This window comes from Panicum hallii, chromosome 3 (genome assembly GCF_002211085.1).
Source record: "Panicum hallii strain FIL2 chromosome 3, PHallii_v3.1, whole genome shotgun sequence".
NCBI classification, from domain to species: Eukaryota; Viridiplantae; Streptophyta; class Magnoliopsida; order Poales; family Poaceae; genus Panicum; species Panicum hallii.
The window spans coordinates 5,026,853-5,048,534 of record NC_038044.1 but is presented as its reverse complement, the minus strand read 5'-3'; the positions used below and the strand labels follow the sequence as shown (position 1 = coordinate 5,048,534).

At 49.0% G+C, this 21,682-nt stretch overlaps 3 protein-coding genes across 5 annotated transcripts; all 3 read left to right on the top strand.

Moving 5' to 3' along the window:
• Positions 1-2,258: 2,258 nt before the first annotated feature.
• LOC112883976 (post-GPI attachment to proteins factor 3-like) lies at positions 2,259-5,380 on the top strand. Of its 2 annotated transcripts, XR_003227002.1 has the most exons (6): positions 2,259-2,580; positions 3,256-3,517; positions 3,609-3,808; positions 3,900-4,087; positions 4,369-5,033; positions 5,128-5,380. XR_003227002.1 is itself a non-coding variant. In XM_025949255.1 (5 exons), exons 1-5 carry the CDS (start codon positions 2,477-2,479, stop codon positions 4,653-4,655), a joined length of 1,041 nt encoding a protein of 346 aa, XP_025805040.1. In that variant the 5' UTR covers positions 2,259-2,476; the 3' UTR covers positions 4,656-5,082. The 2 variants fall into 2 exon arrangements, 1 of the variants encoding a protein (XP_025805040.1); XM_025949255.1 differs by lacking the exon at positions 5,128-5,380 and having other exon boundaries at positions 4,369-5,082.
• A 2,092-nt stretch (positions 5,381-7,472) lies between these two features.
• LOC112886956 (S-type anion channel SLAH2-like) lies at positions 7,473-14,394 on the top strand. Of its 2 annotated transcripts, none has more exons than XM_025953005.1 (3): positions 7,473-7,620; positions 12,058-12,281; positions 12,400-14,394. In XM_025953005.1, exons 2-3 carry the CDS (start codon positions 12,093-12,095, stop codon positions 14,110-14,112), a joined length of 1,902 nt encoding a protein of 633 aa, XP_025808790.1. In that variant the 5' UTR covers positions 7,473-7,620; positions 12,058-12,092; the 3' UTR covers positions 14,113-14,394. The 2 variants fall into 2 exon arrangements, with proteins under 2 accessions (XP_025808790.1, XP_025808789.1); XM_025953004.1 differs by lacking the exon at positions 7,473-7,620 and adding an exon at positions 11,628-11,864.
• A 224-nt stretch (positions 14,395-14,618) lies between these two features.
• LOC112886955 (ATP-dependent DNA helicase DDX11) lies at positions 14,619-20,462 on the top strand. The gene is made up of 11 exons (XM_025953003.1): positions 14,619-14,868; positions 14,962-15,510; positions 15,599-15,681; positions 15,872-16,225; positions 16,827-17,081; positions 17,153-17,395; positions 17,475-17,696; positions 18,258-18,822; positions 18,904-19,173; positions 19,538-19,642; positions 20,311-20,462. Exons 1-9 carry the CDS (start codon positions 14,712-14,714, stop codon positions 19,107-19,109), a joined length of 2,634 nt encoding a protein of 877 aa, XP_025808788.1. The 5' UTR covers positions 14,619-14,711; the 3' UTR covers positions 19,110-19,173; positions 19,538-19,642; positions 20,311-20,462.
• The last annotated feature ends 1,220 nt before the right edge of the window (positions 20,463-21,682 follow it).

Below are 21,682 nucleotides of genomic sequence, written 5' to 3'. Positions count from 1 at the left end.
CCTTTCATAAAAAAAAAAACTCATTCCTTTCAAATGACTGCAGGTTCTGTGCAAATGTACGTACTCGTTGATAGTAGACTTGGTATTTTCTTACCTTTTCATTAGTTATCGAAATGCTGAGTGGCCAGTGCCCACACAGGGTTCAAATCGGCAAAGTGAAAAACAACAGTACTGTAGCAGGTGGCATGGAAATTTTGTATGTTTGGCTCTTGCAGCCACCGGCCAGAGCAGGTGTCCTGGACTGCTTTTCTGTTTCTTTTTTTGAGTGGAAGGTGTCAAGGACTCTTGATTGGCAGGTGGTGGCTGCCACACTTGCGAAACCGGCGAAAAGAATCAGCAAAGAGACCCCTGGCGGCCTGGCCCTTCTCGTGGGCCGCTTCTTCTCACACTAGTGCTTTGTTATGTATATGGGCTTCCTTGGTCAAGTGAGCGTGAGGCCCATGATGAATTCCTCCTAAATATGTAGCATTGCTTCTTTTTTCAGTCACAGACTCACAGTTTATCTAAAAGTTCCCTCCAATCCCGCAGCAACGCGCGCGGAATTCACAGAATTATTGATTTATCAGTTAACAACGGAGCATTAGGCGCTGGTAAAATCTACGAATTTGACAGTGTAAAATAACTGCAGGAACACCAGCTCCTCAAACAATTCCGAATTCAACAAGGTCATTCCTTTCAAAGGCACCGTTTCAGATTATTCGAACCCTATTCGACGGTGACAAGGAGAGCTTGCAGTACGCGATGGCGCTCGCGATGCCGTCCTGCGCCTGCAGCAGCGAGTCGTCGCGGCGAGGCGGCACGGGCGGCGGCGAGGCGGCCACGGCCGCAGAGGAGCGGCTGATGCCCAGACGCCGCCTGCACGCCTTCCCGGTCTCGCTCTCGCCTCGCGACTTGAGACCTGGCAGGACCGCGGCCGCCTGCGGACGGTGCGTCGGCGGCGAGGCGTCGTCGTCAGGTCCGCCGTCGGCCACGCCACCGCGGCACGCGAGGATCGGCACCTTGCTCAGGTACTTGAGCGCCGCCTCCGTCGACGTCCGCCGCTCCTCGCCGGTGACCGCGCCCGCCGCCGACCGCCGCGCGGGCGGCGACTGCACCTCAGCGCTGGCCATGAACTGGCGGTTGCCCTCCGCGTCCGTTGCCGCTGCTGCTTCACGTCCACAAGACGGATGCCCTGGCCCCGCCGCCTTCGGCTTGCGCAGCTTGCGCACGAGCGCGCGGAGCCTGGCCGCTGGCCCTACTGCCATACCCAAAGCCTCTGATGCGGCATCCCCGCGGCGAAAAGCTTCCACGGCAGCCACCCGCTCCCGGCGATGAAAAGCTTCCGCGGCGGCCACAAGTTCCCGACCGTCGGTCACCCCCTTATTACCGTCCTCCTTTTTATCCTTCTCCTCTTCGCGGTGGCCGGTGAGCGCGAGCTCCAGGGTGAAGAACGTGGCTTCGTCCTCGACGTCCTCCTGCCCCTCTGCCCGGCCGCCGCCTTCTCGCGCTGGCTCTCCGGCGTTGGCCACCATTCCTCCTGCTGCCCGGGCTATAGGCACTGACCGTCCACAACTCCACACGAGTAGTAGTATTTGACGGCTCGGTCTAGTCACCACGCTTAACATCGTCATGGTCTCTGGTCATCAGTTTCTAGATTTCTATGGCTGGAAGTGAGACGGTAAAAACGTATATATGCCAGGTGATGTGGGTTGTGACCGTTGACCGCAGCTCGACTAGTCCAAGGTGGAGTGGAGATGTACTGGCATGAGCATCATCGAGCTGCAAGTCCTAACTGTACTCTGCAATGGTATAGATAAAATTAATTTCTTTCACCATTTTCTGAAGTGCAGTAAAGTACTAGGATTCAGAGACGTTTAGCGTGTCTAATATGGAAATGACTATTTCGGCCATGACCAACATGATCTGCACAGCACAAGGTCGTCGGGCGTTAAAGAGTAGGGCACATTCAGATATTCTACAAATTTCTTGACTCGACATTTTCTACAAACTTCTTGACTCAACATTTTAATGATTCAGTTTTTTATATTTGGATTATTATTAATTCAAATAATTTTACACGAAACATTGATCCAGAATTTTCATTTTTCAATATTTTATATTAATAACCGAGAGTGATTATAATTAGCAAGCCACTTCTTTTTCTGGTCACGTGAGGCCCGCCACGTGAGCAATTCCGGTCGCCTCCCATGCATGATTGGGCTTCCAAACAAGCCCACCAAAACAAAACTGGTCGTGACCCAGCTCGGCCCAGCCTGCATTCCTTAACGTCTTAACGGGTCGGATCCCGAAATCCCGTCTTCCCCAGCTCCGGCGATCTCCACCACCACTGCAGCCGCCTTCCATTTCCACCGGTCCGCCGAGCGTCTCTCTCCGTCTCCGCACTCCACGATCTGCGCCAACCTTCCCCAATTCCGGAGGTGACCGGCGCTTATCTTCGGGCGCCGCTGCGGGATCCCACCTGGGCGCATCCGCCGCCATGGGTGGAAGCGCCTGGGTGGTTCAGTTGGCTTCCCTTCTCGCGCTTGGTTTGGTGCTCGGCTCCGTCGAGGCCAGCCTCGGGGATATTGATCCGCGGTACAGGTGAGGCGCATCCCTGTGTGGCTTTTGGATCTTGACTTGTCTGCAGCAGCATTGATGTATTTTTGCGTGAATTGTTTTCTATACGTAAGTCGTGAAGCAAATACTACTGACTAAGCTGCAGAAAAAGGTGTTCATGGTTGGACTTTTGTAAGTCGTTTAGCAAATACTGACGACGCTGTGTGATTTCAGTAGTTCTTCTGCAGAAAAAAAAAATGTTCATGGTTGGACTCTTGTTGATCATTAACCCTTGTAGTTAGTAGGTACCATAAATCTTGGAGCAGAAATTCTTGTGCTATGCCACCATGGTTGGACTCTGTGTACAGATGTGTCACTGTTTGAATCACGGTTGATGGCTAATCCCATGTAGCTAGTTGGCTATATAAGAAGATATTCCAAACTGAGAAAGGCTCCTACAAGAACTAGCAGGGCCAACACAAGGTTCTGGTTGCATGGATTTTGAAATTTTTTGGTTAAGGCTCCTCCAAGAACTAGCAGGGCCAGCACAAGGTTGTGGTTGCATGGACTTTGAAATCTTTTGGTTATCTAAGCTTCAAACAATTTTTTTCTCTTCAATGGTGTATTAGATTCGTAATCTGTTGAAACCATCACATTCTTGTTAATAAATCTACCATTTAGGAGCTTATGGAAATCTTTATTCTGCTGACCAACCTTCAGAACCTGTGTGAGGGAGTGCCAAACTACAGGGGTCATTGGGGAGAATATCATCAGCCACTGCCAGTCCAAAGATAATGACACATCTGTTGCAGGTTCTTGGTACAACCAGGAGCAAATTTACATGCAGTGGAAACAACTGAATTGTAGGACAGATTGTCGCTACTTCTGCATGATGTGGAGAGAAGGAGAACGGCAATCTCTTGGTCTGAGTCCTGTTAAATATCATGGAAAGTGGCCATTCTTACGTGTTTCTGTGTTCCAGGTATGTCTTGTGCTGACGTGATCCTGAGTGAAATAATTTTTTTCGTTTAGTTCTTGACAGCATCTCAAATAAATCTGACATCCTTCATCAGGAACCTCTTTCAGCTGCACTATCTGCTGTGAACCTATTTATGCACTTCATTGGCTGGCTTTCATTTTTCCTTCTAGTGAATTACAAATTGCCTCTTAGACCCCAGACCAAGAGAACTTACTATGAATATACTAGCTTATGGTATGTCTATGCAATCTTATCAATTAATGCATGGCTCTGGAGCTCTATCTTCCATACTAGGTATGAAGTTGCTCAGAGTCTTCAAGTTATTCTGAAACTTTGATATACTGCTGTAATCTGTGACATCTAATTTCATCATTCTAATCTGTAGAGATATCGACTTGACTGAGAAATTGGACTACTCTTCAGCTGTCGCCCTGCTTGGGTACTCTTTAATCCTTTCATTGCTAAGGACTTTCAGTGTAAAAGATGAGGCTACCAGGGTGATGTTTGCAGCCCCAATTCTGGCATTTGTTACAACGCACATCTTGTATCTTAACTTTTATGAGCTTGACTATGGTAAAGTTGCTTTCACTTGCTGCTAAACATTTGCTGTCCCTATGCAAATATCGATTTCACATTTATATCAGTTGCTTGTTTTTAATAGATTTAGCAATCTGCTGTTGCTCATTTTACCAAGTCTTTTGTATTACAGTAACCATATATGCCTCCTTTATTTACGTATGTATATTTCTTAATAAAAGCCATCACAAGATGTCATTTGCGAGCTAGTAATGATTTTCTTCAGTTCTGCTTTGCACAAAATGGTTGCATCTATCTGACCAATTTTTTTTAATCAGGATGGAACATGAAAGTTTGTGTGGTGATGGCTGTAGTTCAACTTCTGACATGGGCAATTTGGGCTGGTGTAACCCAACATCCATCACGACTCAAGCTATGGACAGTTATTTTTGGAGGAGCACTAGCTATGCTTCTTGAACTCTACGACTTCCCTCCATACATGGGCTATGCGGATGCTCACTCGCTGTGGCATGCAAGCACCATTCCACTCACATATCTATGGTGGAGCTTTATTAAGGATGACGCCGAATTCCGAACCTCAACTCTCATGAAGAAGGCAAAGTAAGCAGAAGGACCACAGATTGTTAACGTTGGATCTGAGAGGATCAGATTTCATGACCCACTTAAGAAACATTACGACACTTGTGCTGTCAGACATCACAAACCTTCCGTATATTTGGCCCCTTGATGCTCCTGCCGTCAATCCGAAAAGGGATCCATGTTCATGCTCTCACGATTTTGGTCCACAAACTCATCATCTTCCTTTGGGCACATATCCGGCCCTTGAGATCTGTCTGTTGATTGCTGAACGAAAATTCTGCAGTTGAATTCGCATCTTATCTTTTTGATCTGGTGGGGCTTACAAGATTTTTTTGGTCATTGCCAATTCAGTTTTGCAAAATCACACTGAACACCATTGGTGTGTTTCCTATGTGCAACCGTTGTAAGATCCTGAAGCCCCCCTTTATATAAATACAAATTTATCGCCATCAGGAAATCCAATGTTTCGAAGGGTTTTTTATATTTACATTTCCCAGGTTTGAAACGTAAGGGTACAGTGCCCTAGAAGCACCTTTCGAGCTCCTAGTCGATCCTGTCGCTTTCCGTTGGATCTTGACGTCCTGCACGCGCACTAGGAGCATGTCTGGTCGGAGGCACGAATGGGGATAGTGGCAAGAAAGTTTCGCAACTTGGAATTTTTAGAAGGTGGGCGAGTGATATCTGTCACTGAGGACTTGGAGACATTTACAGATCAGTTTACTGGGAATATCATGCAAAATTTTCTCGGAAGTTCTGTGGGAAGTAAATACGGATTCACTACACTTCAAAGCTCAGTACAGGTATCCAGTTCCAAGTGAAAGGTGATAACTTAAGGGATATACATGAACAAGGGCAACGGCACATTTTTTTTTTCCTCTTCCAGTATTCGGTTAGCCTCTCTCTCTCACTAATTAAGTTCAACTCGAGACAGCGAAAGGCGGTAATCTGTAAATCACAGATAGGTCCAATTTGCGTTGTCTTGTCGCAGGTGTTTAGTGCTAATCACATTTAAGTGCTAGTGTCCCTGTCAGCAGACATCGCGATCCTGATGAAAGCAAACTCCGATCATTCTGGCACTCAGAAGAACAATCCGCTGCCGTGGCCTTGCATTGGCTTTTTTTTCTCAAGCAATAAACAACTATAACCTGCAAGCATGAAAGAAACTGAAGTGCTTAAGAGACCCCATGTGTCCTTCTTGAATACGTATTCGTCGTCAAGCAGTAACCAATTTGGCACAAAATTAACTCGTTAGACGTACTCTATCCTAAGACGGTGCCTGCTATATTGGAATAAATTCAGAAAAACGCAAGTAACTAGCACGGGAACCCAACCGAGTGAGCCCAGACCGCAAATTCAAAAACGATTTAATCCGGTAAGGAAAATACATCATGAGTATCTTTTTATTTGTTTCACATTAAGTGTGCATACCAGCATATAACATATGGACTGATACTGATCAAGTGTGAAGTGATTATACATATATAAATATTGCTTCAGTTAAAATTGCGTGATTTTGCAAGATCAGAACAAAGTATTTCTTCTAACCTGAAACACCAACAGAATTGGACTTTTTTTTCTAATTTTCATCCACTTTTACAGATTATTTAGTACCCCCTCTGGCCACTTTTAGTTGACATGCATTTCAGGCAAGCAATGAAACTACATACAAGACAGGCCAATGAAATTACTAGTAAAAATTGATAGAGATAGTTCCTTCTGCCGCGTAGTTAGCCATCTCAAATGAGCTGTACTGTGTCCATGGATACTATATGTTACAGGTAGGATCTAGATGCTATCTGCCGCTTTGTTTATTTGATGTGCATGCTTCTCACGGAAAACTTAATTTAATGTTGAGCTTATTTGGCACGACAGATAAGCGCCGTATACGACATGCTAATTGTATTTATATGTAGCAGTCTAGCTAATCGTTTGAATATAAACCTTCTTGAAATTTGGAAGTATATGGCCATTCCATTTAATTTCACGGACCCTGTAACATGGCAGTCTATCTCACAAGTAGCTTTTCAAAGAAGTCTGGAAAGGGAGGAAATTTGCAAGAGTGCTACGGTTGTTGTGTCTTTGGTTTGAATGGAAGATGCATGGGTTGGGCTAGACAAGAATCCTTTCCTTTCACTTATCTTCGTTTCTTTTATCTTACCTTCTTTTTTTTGTCTTTTTACGACGGTGACCCCCATAAATATGCGCACCATTTCTTAGTGGAACGACGATATATACACCAGAAAAGCATGGAACGCCATCACATACTGGATTTCCCTCTTGCAACTCACAATGTCACACAATGCAAAGTGCAACGGTTTTAGAGTAGTGGGCCACCTTTGGTTCCACTCAAAAACTTAAATATTTGATTTGCCTCCGATCTGTTTGGCGGGGGCGAATTGAAATATTCGATACAAACTTGAAAAACTCTTTTCTCCTTACCCCTTAATCCCCACGTGAAAAAGGGTGTGGTGCATCAAAACAAAACGGAGCAGGAGGAGGTACAATTATTAAACTCGGGGTAGACGGAAACGATGCTCGCTCTCCATAGCTAACCAATCTGTATGTCCGTATCTGTGTCTGTGGCCCGCGTGGCAGAACCCGCGTCTGCACATCAGAGAGGCAGCAAAACCAGAGCAGGAGAAGCAGCCCCGCAACCCAACTGGAGGGGGACACCGCCCTGAGCGGCTGAGCCCCTGAGCCTCTCCTGGAAAGTGGAAACGGCGCTGCGGGGAAGGAGCCGGGAAGCTGGAGGAAGGAAACCCCTCGACCCCTTGTGCGCAGAGGCCTCCGAGAGATCCGTATAAATAGCCCCACACGTCCACCTCCAGTCACCACACACCCATCTGGCATCTCCACTCTTCTGAGTCCTGTCTCTCCAGTCTTCCCCAGTGGCCTGGCCGCCGCCGCGTCACTTCACTTCAGGCTTGGTGGTGGCGTCCTGCAGCAGCTCCCTAGATTGCAGGGATCGGCATTCGGCAGGCGATAGTCAGGTGAGCCCGTCAGCCTTGCTCTCCCCATCTAATCTCTCAGCATAAACTTGTTTGGGATGTGTTGTTTTCGGCTACCTCAACTGCGTTCCTCTGGTTCTGCTGTTTGCTTGTACATCCTGCTGAGGGTGACAGCATCAATTCCATCTTGGGGACTTGTTGCTACTGTCCTAGCAGTTATGTGGAACAGGGACACGTCATCGAGGAGAGTATCTCCATTGAACATTTGAACATGGACACAGGAACACATAACATTAGCTGTACTTCTTGGCCTAATGGTCCCACTCCTATCTTCTTGGAAGTAAAACATGGAGGGAAAAAAATGCAGATTTGTGCCGATTACACCATAGGTCCTTACTTACGGTGGTCGTAATAGGATCTTATTGGGCATAAAAATAGCAAAAATATATATTGTATTCACAAGAAGCGTACAATGAAGCTTCTTGATAAAGATAACAAAAACATAAAACCTAAGAGGCTCAGTTTTGTGGCCGTGCAATACAGGCGCAGCCAGCAGCCTAAGAGCTCATTGGCTAACCAAGTCTTTCCTTTCTAAAAATTGCCCAAACAACTTTTTCTGCATCATGAACTTTACTGTACCCTATTTTCTGTAAAGGAAAGAGAAAAAAAAAAGAGAGTAGCCGTCTCTGCCATGGGGTACTACATTATTGCCCGCTGAATAAAGCTCCAATACGTAGCAGCACCAGTATAAAGAGAGCTTGGTAGCACATCATTTTTGCATCATGGCGCAAGAAAAAAAAAAGGGGGCAAGAGATGGAGAATAGGTTTGATTCCCTGCACAATGCCCAGCAGCAAGTACATACTACCAGTGGATAGATAGGCACACCAAATATGATTAAAGATTTGTGCTCTGAAACCAAACAACAAGTGGGTAAGCACAGCATAGCTTTATTTTAATTTGCTCGTAGCACAGGTCAGACGCCGCACACGCAAGCCCAGCAGAGACCCAAGTCTCATGAGAGATCAGACCAGTTCCAGTAAAATCCCTACGGTTTTCAAGAGGAGGCTCGACTCTTGTTGGATTGGTAGCTGGTGGCCGAGGTCGCCGCGACGGCGCGTGGAGCTAGAGCCTGCTCGCTGCGTGACAAGAGGGAAGAAAAAGGCTCGCCTTTCCGTCCCTTACGGAACCAGAGCTGTTTGTGCATATGTGCGCGGTGTTTTCCTGAGGATGGAGGGAGGGACGTGCATGCGATTCCACGTCAGTCACGATCGCCTGCCGCGACCAACCCAGCCACATGTATGTGCTAGCGCGGTTTGGCCGTGGTCGGATCCGATTACGCACCCCCACGCCGAGCAAGATCTCCGGCGATCCTTGCTGCCGGCCGGCACGGCGCCCTGCCCCTACCACGTGGCCCTGCGCCTTCTCCGGCCGTTTGGTTTTGGTCACCTGCGCCTTCCCTAGCCCTGCAAGTTCGTGTCCGGTTTTATCGATCTTCCTTGATCGAGTCCTTCCAAGTAAGATCGCGCACCTTCCGACCTGAGCTGTCAGGCCGGCCTGGGGAGGAGCCAGCTGATCATCGCTGCAGTTTGCACGGACGGAACAGTACTTGTGCGACACGGCACAGGCACGACGACGCGGCGGGCCGGGAGACCCGGGGTGGCGCGTGCGCCGCGCGGTTTGGCCAGGCAGCCAGCCAGCCTAGGCGGCCGCGCTAGCTAGCCGCCATGTTTAGCTAGCGCCCCGGTACGTCCAGCAAGGCACAGCACGCGCCCCCTCCCGTTATTAGGTTACGGACCCGCGTGGTGGGACCTGCCCGTGGCGGCTCGCGCTAGCTGCTGCTCCTCCCGGCGGCGAGCGGCGCCGCGCGCCACCTCGGCGTACCCCCACACCCTGCAGGCAGAGCCGCCGCCGCCGCCGCCGCCGCCGGGTTCCTCCCAGGTTAGGATCAATCTCATCGCTGGATTGCTTACGTTCTTTTCATTACCCCCGCTGGCTCGCCGCGGGGCGATTAGTTAATTGATCAATTATCTATCAACCCGGCCGCCTAATCACGGCGCCGCCGTACGCCGTGGAGGACATGGTTTAGTATTTTACTACTCGGCGCCGCGGTAGCTGGGTAGCACGACGCCGCCCGACGCCGCGGGCGCGTCCGACCGCGACGCGCCGAACGCGCGCGAGCGTGTAAATTGGACTGGACCGCGCCCGGCGAGGATTGCGGCGTGGATTACGTGCGGCGCGCGTGCCGCCTCCGTTGATTGGCGGCCAAGGCAGACCGACGAGCTGGCTCCAGCTAACCATATCCCGCATGAGCTAGCTAACCATGATTTCAATTTAAAATCCCTTCGCGCGAGGGACATTCTGTAGCTAATGGCCAGCTAATAATTAACTAAGGATCCAGATGCATGGCGCCAGCACCAGTCATCTGCTCGATCATGCATCTCTACAGCCACAGGGCACACACACGGGACGGCGTGGTCTTCCCCTGACCGGCCGATCCGTCCGTCAGTTCCGTACACCACCAGTTGCGACCTGCGCTCGGCTTGTCCGGAACCGGTCACGGCGGCGTACGTGGACCTACCGCTGCTCCGGCGAGATTTCGGTGACGGCGACGACGCCTCCTCTGTTTTTTTTCCCTGCGTGTCCAGCTAGCGCGCGCGGTTGGTCGCGTCCGGACGACGGCGACGCCTCGCCGCCGTTTTCAGTAGGCCCTGCGTAATAGCTGCTAGTGACAGGTGCTCCTCGATGTGATGTCTGCATGCACACCTGGTGCGCTCCGGCACCGTACAGTCGTCAATCTTCCCGGCCTCCAGGACCTCGCACCGATGGCCGATGCCAACGCAAGCCAGCGGTGTCGTCGTTGCTGGGTAGATTTTACGTAGCCAGAAAATTTTCCAAATCGGCGCCTCTGAGTTTGGCGGGAATTAGAGATCCTGTGGTGGTGCTGGGATCATTGGACCCGAGCCGTCAACGTCTTAGCGCTTGACCACTGCCCATACTCCATGCAGGACAGGAGGATACTCTACCTCAGGAAGTGAACTTGTGGTGGCGCCAGAGGTGGCGGTGTTGTCGGGTCGTTGCAGCCAAGAATGAAGAAGGTTGCCTTTGGTTTCCCCTTTGCCAATTTCACTTTGCTGTGCCCCCTAGTAGTAAGTCCTGATGTACATGCTGAGTGGTCAAGGTCTTAGAAATGGATGGCCGCCCATCAAAAGGCGATGTCATGATAGAATCATTTTAGTTTAGATTTGGTTGCTGCCCTTTTTGGTCTCATGCGATCGAACGTACCACGCGGCGACTGCACCAAATTCTTTTTCCGCCTGAAAGGAGTGTCACGCCGTTAGCATGCGCTTCGGCGCGCGCCACGTGTCTGAACACCAGGGAAGGGTCTGTTACGAGTTCCTCATTGTACAATCCTATTAGGGTTTCTCCAACGGTGCCCTCTAAACCGTTCTCTATCCTATATATAAATACGATTCCGTTCTCTATTGCTCCAGCAGTATTCTCTAAATGGTCCTCTAAAATAGAGAACGCTACAGGTTTCCTCTATATATATAGAGATTCTCTCTCCTCTTCTCTATTTTTTATTTACGTTTTAAACACTGAATTAAATAAAAATAAAATATGTCCATAGCATTTGGGGTATGATAAATACGTACGTACAAAAATTTGGAATAAAATACGTTTCTAATATAGAATTTAATGTATAGAGAATGAGATTTAGAGAATGTTATTGGAGAGAAATGAAGAATATAGAGAAGGATATAGAGAACGACGGTTGGATACAGGCTAATACCATCGAGAATGCCGTCACGCAACAGAAGAAACGGAACCCTCGATCTGCTGTTGCGCGTACCCGCATCTGGCAGCCGGTGACGCGCGCAAATCCGTTGCGGTTCAGCAGATCGGGCGGCAGCCAGCAGGCTCCTCCGCTCACCTCATCTCTGGGGGCCTCTCTGTCCGGTGCTGGCGCCACTGCCTGCCACCGATGCAACCAGGACAGTCAGCAGCTGGTACTCTCCTGGCCATTTAAAAATGCCCCAACCCCTTTGCCCTGCACATGCTCGCACCGTTTTCTTCATCGGAGATGTTCTGGCGCCGCTGCTAGTGTTGGGAATCGAGATCGATCATCATCGTCTCCTGTCTGCCCAACAACTCGCAAGAACCGTCCAGACATCTCCGATCTCCTGCCACCTTGTGATATCTTTTAGATTCACTCCAGTTTGTCATAGCGTCCTGCCAAATCGGCCCGTCACCAGGTTTCGTAGTCCAGCGGGGCGCGTCGACACTGGTAAGTTCTCAGATGGTTCCTCTGTTGATCTCTGCTCTCCCAGCAGTTGGGCGACGGCTTTAGTTGGAACGAAGGGATGCGCACTTGTTTTTTTTTCTTTCTCGATCTGCTGTGTCCTCACTGTGCTTGTCTCTGTTTATAAGTTCATCAGTTCCCATCTGGTGTACTCACCAGCTAGATGTGCGCCGCGCAGGTACGGTCTCTTGCTCTCAGTCGGCTGAGTGAGCCATGGAGGGGGCCACCGGCAACAGCACCACGCCCCGCGCCGTGCCGCCGCTTCTCGCCGACGTCGAGGTCTCCAACCTGCCCGGCTTCGACGTCACCCCGACGCCGAGCCCGCGCCACCAGGACGCCGCCACACCGACGACGCCGAGCGCGCGCCCGCAGCCCAGCCCCAAGAAGGCGTCCCGCCCCGGGGTGAGTGGAGTACCTACCTACCTACCTACCTCCGAGGCTCCGAGCTCCTCGCCACCGGCCGTTCGTTCACGGAGAACATGGAGGACTGATCGTTTCTTTCCGCTCGCGGCTAATGCAGGGGCTGCCGATGGACCGCGTCACGCGCCGCAGCGAGGTGGTGCTCCCGTCGCTGGAATCGCCGTTCCAGGCGCCGGGCTACCGCACGATGCAGCCGGTGTCCATCAGCCTCCCCGCGTCGCCGACCGGCTTCGGCGCGCCGGCCATCCCCGCGGGGCTGGGCGGCGGCGCCGGCGGCGACCCGGACGGCCTAAGGCGGCAGGCCATGGCGAACGCCGCGGCGCGCGGCGAACCTCAGCCGTCGCCGCCTGCCGCGCAGGACAAGCATGGAGGGAGCGTCCGGTTCGCGCACCAGCCGGACAAGGTGGTGTTCCGGTCGCAGCCCATCCCTGGCGGGCAGCCCGCGCCCCCCGGCAGCGCCCGGGCGGGCCGCGCCGGCAGCAGGGTCATGAGCCGGGACAAGCGCTACGACTCGTTCAAGACCTTCTCCGGGAAGCTGGAGCGGCAGCTCACCCACCTGGCCCGCGCGCCGGAGGTGCACGACGACGAGGAGGACGGCGAGGACGACGCCATCACCACCAGCCGCAGCACGTCCATGCCCAAGGTGGACCGCTTCTTCGCGGCGCTGGAGGGCCCCGAGCTCGACCAGCTCAAGTCGTCCGAGGAGCTGGTGCTGCCGTCGGACAAGAAGTGGCCGTTCCTGCTCCGGTTCCCCGTGTCGGCGTTCGGCATGAGCCTGGGCGTGAGCAGCCAGGCGATCCTGTGGAAGACGATCGCCACGTCGGCGCCCACCACGTTCCTGCACGTCGGCACCAAGGTGAACCTGGTGCTCTGGTGCATCTCCGTGGCGCTCATGTGCGCCATCACGGCCGTGTACGCGCTCAAGGTCGCCTTCTTCTTCGAGGCTGTGCGGCGCGAGTACTACCACCCGATCCGCGTCAACTTCTTCTTCGCGCCGTGGATCGCGTGCCTGTTCCTGGCCATCGGCGTGCCGCCGTCCGTGGCGACGGAGCTGCCGCGGTGGCTCTGGTACGCGCTGATGGCGCCCGTGCTGGTCCTGGAGCTGAAGATCTACGGGCAGTGGATGTCCGGCGGGCAGCGGCGGCTGTCCAAGGTGGCGAACCCGTCGAACCACCTGTCCGTGGTGGGCAACTTCGTGGGCGCGCTGCTTGGCGCGTCCATGGGGCTCCGGGAGGGCCCCGTGTTCTTCTTCTCCGTGGGGCTGGCGCACTACAGCGTGCTGTTCGTGACGCTGTACCAGCGCCTCCCCACGAACGAGACGCTGCCCAAGGAGCTCCACCCTGTGTTCTTCCTGTTCGTGGCGGCGCCGAGCGTGGCGTCCATGGCGTGGGCCAGGATCACGGGCGAGTTCGGGTACGGGTCCCGGGTGGCCTACTTCATCGCCATGTTCCTGTACGCGTCGCTGGCGGTGCGGATCAACTTCTTCCGCGGGTTCCGCTTCTCGCTGGCGTGGTGGGCCTACACGTTCCCGATGACCGGCGCCGCCATCGCGTCGATCCGGTACTCGACGGAGGTGGACAACACCTTCACCAAGGCGCTGTGCGTGGCGCTGTCCGCGGTGGCCGTGCTGACGGTGACGGCGCTGTTCGCCACCACGCTGGTGCACGCCTTCGTGCTCCGGAACCTCTTCCCCAACGACATCTCCATCGCCATCACGGAGCGCAAGATGAAGCCCATCATTGAGCTGCACGAGAGCCAGGGCGAGGACGGGAGCACCAAGAGCAACGACATCGAGGCCGGCAGCGCGCAGTGATGGCCATGGCCTGATGGGGCGGCGGCGACGGAGCCGGAGGAGTCGCCGAGCTCCACGCACGCCATGCGTGGGGGAATGACGCGACCGAGTTCTTGCATTATATTGCTTGGATCATTGCTTGGTGGTTTACAAAGGGAGGAGGAGGAGCTTTTGATCGATCCTATATGGTTGCAGCTATTAGTATAGTAGTACTCAGTAAAACTACATGTACAAAGTGGATTGCGTCGTATGGATTGGTAATTGTCGTGGAAATTATGCATGCGAGCGCTAGTGTTGATTTTACTTTAGCATTAGCATCCTAATTTCTCAACTCCTCAAGCTGAAAATTTGAATGATCCTGTTGTGGGAGACTGATTGACTGAAGCAAAAGGAAACTGAAACCAATGAGGACTGAGAGAAGTACGCTGTCGTGGAAGTAGGAATTTTGCTGAAATCCCTTGGGCCCAACGATGCAATTATTAGGCTAGGCCCAAACCTAGTCCAGTCCAATTCAGCCCATCCCATCCCGCCGCCAGCACGCCAACCATCATCGGGCGGGCCGCGCGGGAAACCCCCCACACGCACCTGCCGTCTCCCGCGCCCGCCGCGAGCTCGCCGAAATGCCAACGCCGCCGATGCCGCCGCCGCCAACGCCGCGGGAGGAATTCCCGGCGTTCCCGTTCGCGCCGTACCCGATCCAGTCGGAATTCATGTCGTTCCTCTACACTGCCCTCTCCTCCGGCCCCGGCGCCCTCGCGCTACTGGAGAGCCCCACCGGTCAGTCGCCGACCGCCATATCCTCCATCCTCCCTCCCTCCGCGCCGCAGTCCTCTAAACCACTATCGGCATCTCTTTTTGGTGAAACCGAAGGCACTGGCAAGACGCTCAGCATCATCTGCAGCGCGCTCCAGTGGCTCCTCGACCGCCGCGACGCCGCCGCTACGGCGCCGGCCCACCCCGGCGGCGTCGCTGGCCCCGGGGTGGACGAAGACGAGCCCGACTGGATGCGGGATTTCACGCCGCTGCCGCCGGAGAAGGAGGTCGCGAAGAAGAAGAAGAAGAAGACCAAGCCTCCGGCGATGAGGAAAACGGCGGGTTCGGGGAAACCCGACGGGTTTGGGGAGCAAGGCGCCGGCGACGACGATGCGGAGTTCCTGCTGGAGGAGTTTGAGAGCGAAGGCGAAGACGGCGCGATGCGCGGGGTGGGGAAGCGTGCACATTGCGGTAGCATCAGCAGCAGCAGCAGCAGCGACGGCGAGTCGGATGAGGAAGAGGAGGAGGTGACGCCCAAGGTTTACTTCACGAGCCGCACGCACTCGCAGCTCTCGCAGTTCGTGGGGGAGCTCAAGAGGACGGAGTTTGTGGGGAGGCTCAGGACGGTGGCATTGGGGTCCAGGAAGAACTTGTGCATCAACAAGGGTAAGGGGATCTGTTAAAATTGCTGTTTTTCCTTTTAGGTGGTGGCGCTGTGTGTGAGTGAGTTGGTGCGTGATGTGTTCGCCTGCAGATGTTCTGAAGCTTGGCAGTGCAAACCGGATTAATGAGCGGTGCTTGGAACTGCAGAAGAACAAGAAGAGCAGCAAAACTAAGGTCCGATGATCTTGATTCATTCTTTGTCTGCACTATTTCTTCTTTGGAGCGCTTTCCTGACACCTTTCACCTGAGTGGCGAAATATAATTATTGATTAGGGACGTCCATTCTTAGGTGAAACTAAAAGTCTGCTGCAATATTGAACTTGGTTGATTACTACTAATTCGTTTGATGGCCGTGAATATGTAGGTTGAGGATGATAAAAGAAAGGCACGCAATGCAAAGAACTCTTGTGGGTGCCCAATGTTAAGAAATAGAAGCCTTCAGAAAGAGTTCAGGAGCGAAGTGTCAGACCAAGGTGCATTAGACATCGAGGATTTGGCACACATAGGAAAGAAGATTGGAACATGCCCCTACTATGGTTCACGGGACATGGTCCGCTCAGCTGACCTTGTAGTCCTTCCTTATCAATCTTTATTGCTGAAGTCTGCTAGAGAATCGCTTGGCCTTAATCTGAAGAACAGTGTTGTCATCATAGATGAGGCTCACAACTTAGCTGATTCTCTGACCAGCATGTACAATTCAAAGATTACATCTTCTCAGGTTACTCTCAACTTTCATTCACATTTTCATCACAATCTGGTATAATATCTTGCTCTGTCATGGATATCTGTATTTGTTAGCAACTGTATTGCTTTCCAGTTCTTTCAAGATTAAAGAAACAGAAGTATCAAATATATTCCACACGTTTTATTTATCACGATTTATTTCTATGACATAAATGGCATATAGACCCATGTTTTGTATCCTGATGCATATTTAGTATTGTCGTCAAGACACAAAAGGGGAATTTAGGAATTAGCCATATAAATGGGTCTAAACAAGGAGGGCCCTTCAGTGGTGATGTTATTTTGGCTTGCCTACATGGTTGTATGGTACATAATAATTTTCTAAATATGGTCTTTGTCCGGTTCATGTTCAGAATTTAATGTTGAAAACAAAATTCAGTCAGTACATGACTTGAGCATTCCATCTAAATTGGCCTTTTTGGTATTTCCTTGGCCTAAAATTGGGATTGTAGCATTGCTTCTGTAATGTGCGGCTTACAAGTGCGAAAATAGTGGTGTTCAGAAAACAAACTTCATCATCTGATTCTTATTTTTTAAACTTTGTTTCCTGATATTAATTTCCTTTTGGATTGTAGTTGAAGGCAGTTCTTTCCCACCTGGATGCATACCTTAACAGATTTCACAATGTTTTGGGAGCTGGGAATCGACGATACATCCAGACATTGACAGTTTTAACAAGGTCTTTCCTACGAGTTTTGACCAACAATCAAGATGGTGCCAGCACCTTGTCTTCTATGACCATAAACCAATTCTTGTTTTCCCTTGACATTGATAACATAAACATAGTGAAACTTTGTCAGTATGTAAAAGAAAGCAATATAATTCACAAGGTGAAGAATTCTACCGCAATGTACACATTCAATTGCCCAATGCCCTTGTCATCTGATTGTTGTTTTGTCAGGTTAGTGGATATGCCAACAGGACAACTTGCATCCAAGCTGGTGTAAATCAGTTTGATCTCCAGCAGGAACATGATGAAGGAAGCAGTATATCATGCTTTCAGGCATTGATTGACTTTCTACGCTCCCTTATGAACAGCAATGATGATGGAAGAATCATTGTTGCAAAGCAAAAGCTCAGTGGACAACCTGAAGAAGCATATCTTAAATTTGTGATGCTTTGTGCGGAAAAATTATTTTCAGAGGTACTATACCTTGACATTTTGTGTTGCTGAAAGTATATGCTATAGCTACTTATGAGTTTTTGTTCCTTACCTGTTGCAGGTCACTCGGGATGCTTATGCTGTTATCCTTGCTGGTGGAACCCTCCAGCCTATTGAAGAAACTAGGCTACGCTTGTGTCCAAGCTTGCCACCAGCTGATATAAAATTCTTTACATGCAACCATATTGTTCCTCCTGAGAGTATTCTTCCAATAGCTGTTACACGTGGACCCTCAGGCATGACATTTGATTTCAGCTACAATTCAAGGAGCTCTACTTCCATGGTTTGCACTCTCTACCTCATGTATAACATCCCCTACCCCATTAGCTTCTGCCACTCTAGCATACATTGTGAAATATGAAAATTATATAATTTATTTTGCAGAGCATCTTCTTTCCAATAAGCATCAATTAAAAAATGTTTAATTGACAGTAGTAAACATGTACCTCCCTTAATCAACTTGTCTATCGTTAGCAATCCAGGGTAATATAAACTCTGCTGCAAAATGTATTTACATGTTGCTTCTGTATACCTGTATTTCTTTTTGTTTCATTACCTTGTAATGTTAATCTTTGTTGAACACACTTGTGTAAGTCCTTGCTTATTCCTTCATTTCTTTGTTTTTTTTGTAAATATAATTACTATGTGGGTGTATGCTTGTATGATTTCATCCATCTACCCTTCTCTATAACAACAAAATTCTTTTTTTTCTGAAATTGTTAAGCGCAGTACTGTAGTTAATCTGCAGCTTCTTTTGTTGCTTTGTCCCTGATCCTTGTGCAATTATGTTCTACTTGAATGCACTTTATCCTTTGTGCTCATTCTTATTTGCTTGTATTCACAGATTGAAGAGCTTGGACGTTTCATCTGCAATATTGTAACAGTTGTGCCTGAGGGAGTTGTTATGTTTTTTTCTTCTTATGATTATGAAAGGCGTGTATATGATGCATGGACGGCTGCAGGCACAATTTCCAAGATTTGTAAAAAGAAACATGTTTTCAGAGAACCAAGGAACAGTGCTGACGTCGAGGCTGTCCTCAACAAATACAAGGAGAAAATTCAATCCTGTAGTAAAAATTCCCAAGACACAGGCATCAATGGGGCACTTTTATTAGCTGTCGTTGGTGGTAAGATTTCTGAAGGTATAAACTTTAGTGATGGGATGGGTCGTTGTGTAATAATGGTTGGCTTGCCCTATCCAAGTCCATCTGATGTTGAGCTGATAGAGACAATAAAGCATATCGAAACTATTTCTAGCTCATTTTTGGTTGGAGATGATAAGGCGTCAGGGAGAAAATATGATGATGAATGTGAACTTCAGCCTGGTTACAATATATTACGAAAGTGCACTAAAGGTGGAAAAGAGTATTATGAGAACCTGTGCATGAAAGCTGTGAATCAATCTATTGGTAAGCTGCTTTATTTAAGCATCTGTGATGCTTATTCACTGTTGGCATACTTTCTTATATGATATGATGAAACAATTGCAGGCAGAGCAATCAGGCACATAAATGATTATGCTGCAATGCTATTGGTTGACTCTCGTTATGCACAGACTTCATCAAGCAAGAGTTATTCCAGCCCAACTGATAAGCTTCCTCCATGGATAAAAGCACGACTCTCTTGTACTCAAAACTATGGAGAAGTCCATAGACTGTTGCATCAGTTCTTCAAATTCAATAAACAAAAACGTTGAAATACTGTAGAAAACAAGAAGCAAGCTTTGCCCCAGTTGATGCAATGCAAGCAAACACATGCAGGTTTGTGTATTCCTCTTCATATTGTTTTAAAATGTAGCGTTGTGTTTGTGTATCCTTATATATGCTGCCTGTTTATGAGCAAGGCTTAAGCCTGCACCTGTGATCCTGTATCATGGTTATACAATAATGTTATTCTGAATAAAATAAACAGATATTCTGTAGATAATTTATGTACAGAATTCTGGTGACAATTCTGCTTGCACTGAAGGAATTATGGTTAGATCCATATTTCTTTTGTTCAAGACTGTAGAACAAAATAACAAATATAATTATTCAGTCAGCTTATTGTCTGTTTAAGCCCTTATCATTTTCAATTCTCTGACATGATAGTATAAATCTAATAATACTCATTTTACAGATGCAGGACAAATGGAATTCATGTGTTACTCTGCTAATATGATGACATATTTTTGAAGTGGGGACAGAATACTCAATACTATTTTGATCCTTGCAAATTATGATTACATGGGTAAATTCTTGACATCTACAATCTAGGCAAGTGATCGCTATGTATGCAATTTTATTAGTTCTGCTATCTTTCTGTTTGATTTTTTTTTTCCAAATAGAAAGAGGAATAGAGTGAAACAAAAAACAAGTTGCAAATTCAGCTTGGTGAAACAAAAAACAAGTTGCAATTTTCAGCTATCTAATTTGAAGAGCAACTTTCTGAAGAATTCAACTACGAATTATCTCATTATTGCATTATCGCCATACTAGGACATCCTTATTTTGCACAACAAACCATTGTAACTTGTGCATTTCATATTTGGATTATTTTAGAAAACTGTACAGTATTTTTTAATAGAATTGCAGTTTTCCCTCAACATAAGCTGAAATCTATTGAAGCTACCCTGAAACTTTTGCTGAAACTTGGTCGAAAAGCGTGAAACCTTCCTGAAACACTTTTGGACTTGAACTTAACCTGAAACCTGACTGAGACTTGCTTGAAACTTCAATGCCAAACTTCGCATGAAACATGGAGCACGTTGAGTCATTCTATCCCACTGGAAGTACTTAGAAGGGATCTTGATGGCTAATAATACTTAATGATATGCATTAGATTGCTAAGCTAATAGTCTTGTGAAGAACATTCAGTACAACCGATTAATCTTTTATGGTGGGTTATTATCTAACCAGAAGAAACTGAGCAACTGGGATGTGGGTGTGCCGCAGTGAAGACTGGGAAGGGGCCAGCCAGAACCAGAGAGTTTATTGAACTAATATTATTGTGATTCCATTGGCCATACATGATGATGGGCGACACTTTATTACTTGCTCTATGATTCTTCAACAGCAGGCACCACCACCAGTGATGGCGCACGGAGTGGTGCAGTAACTTGGCAGTGAAACTCCGCACATGGCCGGCAGGTTCTTGGCACCCAGAGCAACCCTCTGAAGTTCATAATACTCTGAGCCTTGCAGCAGCATCTGCTGGACTACGGCCTCAACCAGGCTGCATACCTCTTGGCACCGGTGTGGGGGCTCCACCTGCCTGATCCGCAGGCAGCACTCCTGCCGCATCGCCAGGCATCTGCTCGGGTACCACATCGGTGGCCGGAGGAAGGGCCATCCCGTTGCCATGGGACACTTCTGCCTGAGGAGCTCGCCGCACGGGTGCAGGCTTCCGTAGTAGCCTGGCTGCTCCTCCGGCTCCAAGCCCGCAGAGGTGCTGCTCGCCGCCAGAGCGAGGAGAGTGAGCACGAGGAAGATCTTCATGCCGGCTGCTGCTATCTTTGTGCTATTGAATTTGGTGTCTATGAACTGTGAAGGAAATGATGGTTAGTGGTGATAGGGGAGTGCGTGTAAGAGGGTTATTTATAACTGTGAAGGCGCGCCGAATGCATTCTGGGCTTGCTTCTGCTGTTGCTTTTGCATTTGCTTTACTACGTTGCTAACTCTGTGCGTGGGGTGTCATCGTGTTTGGATGCTTCTGAAACTGAACATTTGGAATGCTGCATTAGCTGGGAATAGAGGTGCACTTAAATGCTCATCAAAGTTACTTTAGAACACATGAGAACGGCATCGATGTACTTGTTGAGATGCTTCTGATTAGATAGCTTGCTATGGCTTCTATGGTTCCCTTTACGCATTAGAACTGTTCTGCACCCCATGGTTTTTTCTTTCCTTTCAGGAAACTAAATTTGTAATGTTCCATAAGCTGTAGAGATAGATCGTAGTAGCATAGATATAGATTGACATGACTCGTCAAAACTTGTTCCTCTACATTTTGAGGGTCGTTGCATTCTATGTTACTGAGCTAAGATTTCAACAAATCCCATGAAATCCACAAATTTAATATTCGTCTTGCCAAATTCTTGTAAATTTCCAAATAAGTCCATAAAACTATAGAAAATATCATACAAAGCCAGCTATCAAAGAGATATGCCAAAGCCAATGGGCAATGGCTATCAAAGGTCAATATGCAAAAAAGATACTTTCTAAATTCAAGAATAATTCATTAGTTGAATTATCTCCATATTAAACCACCATATTCATCATATCCACAAGA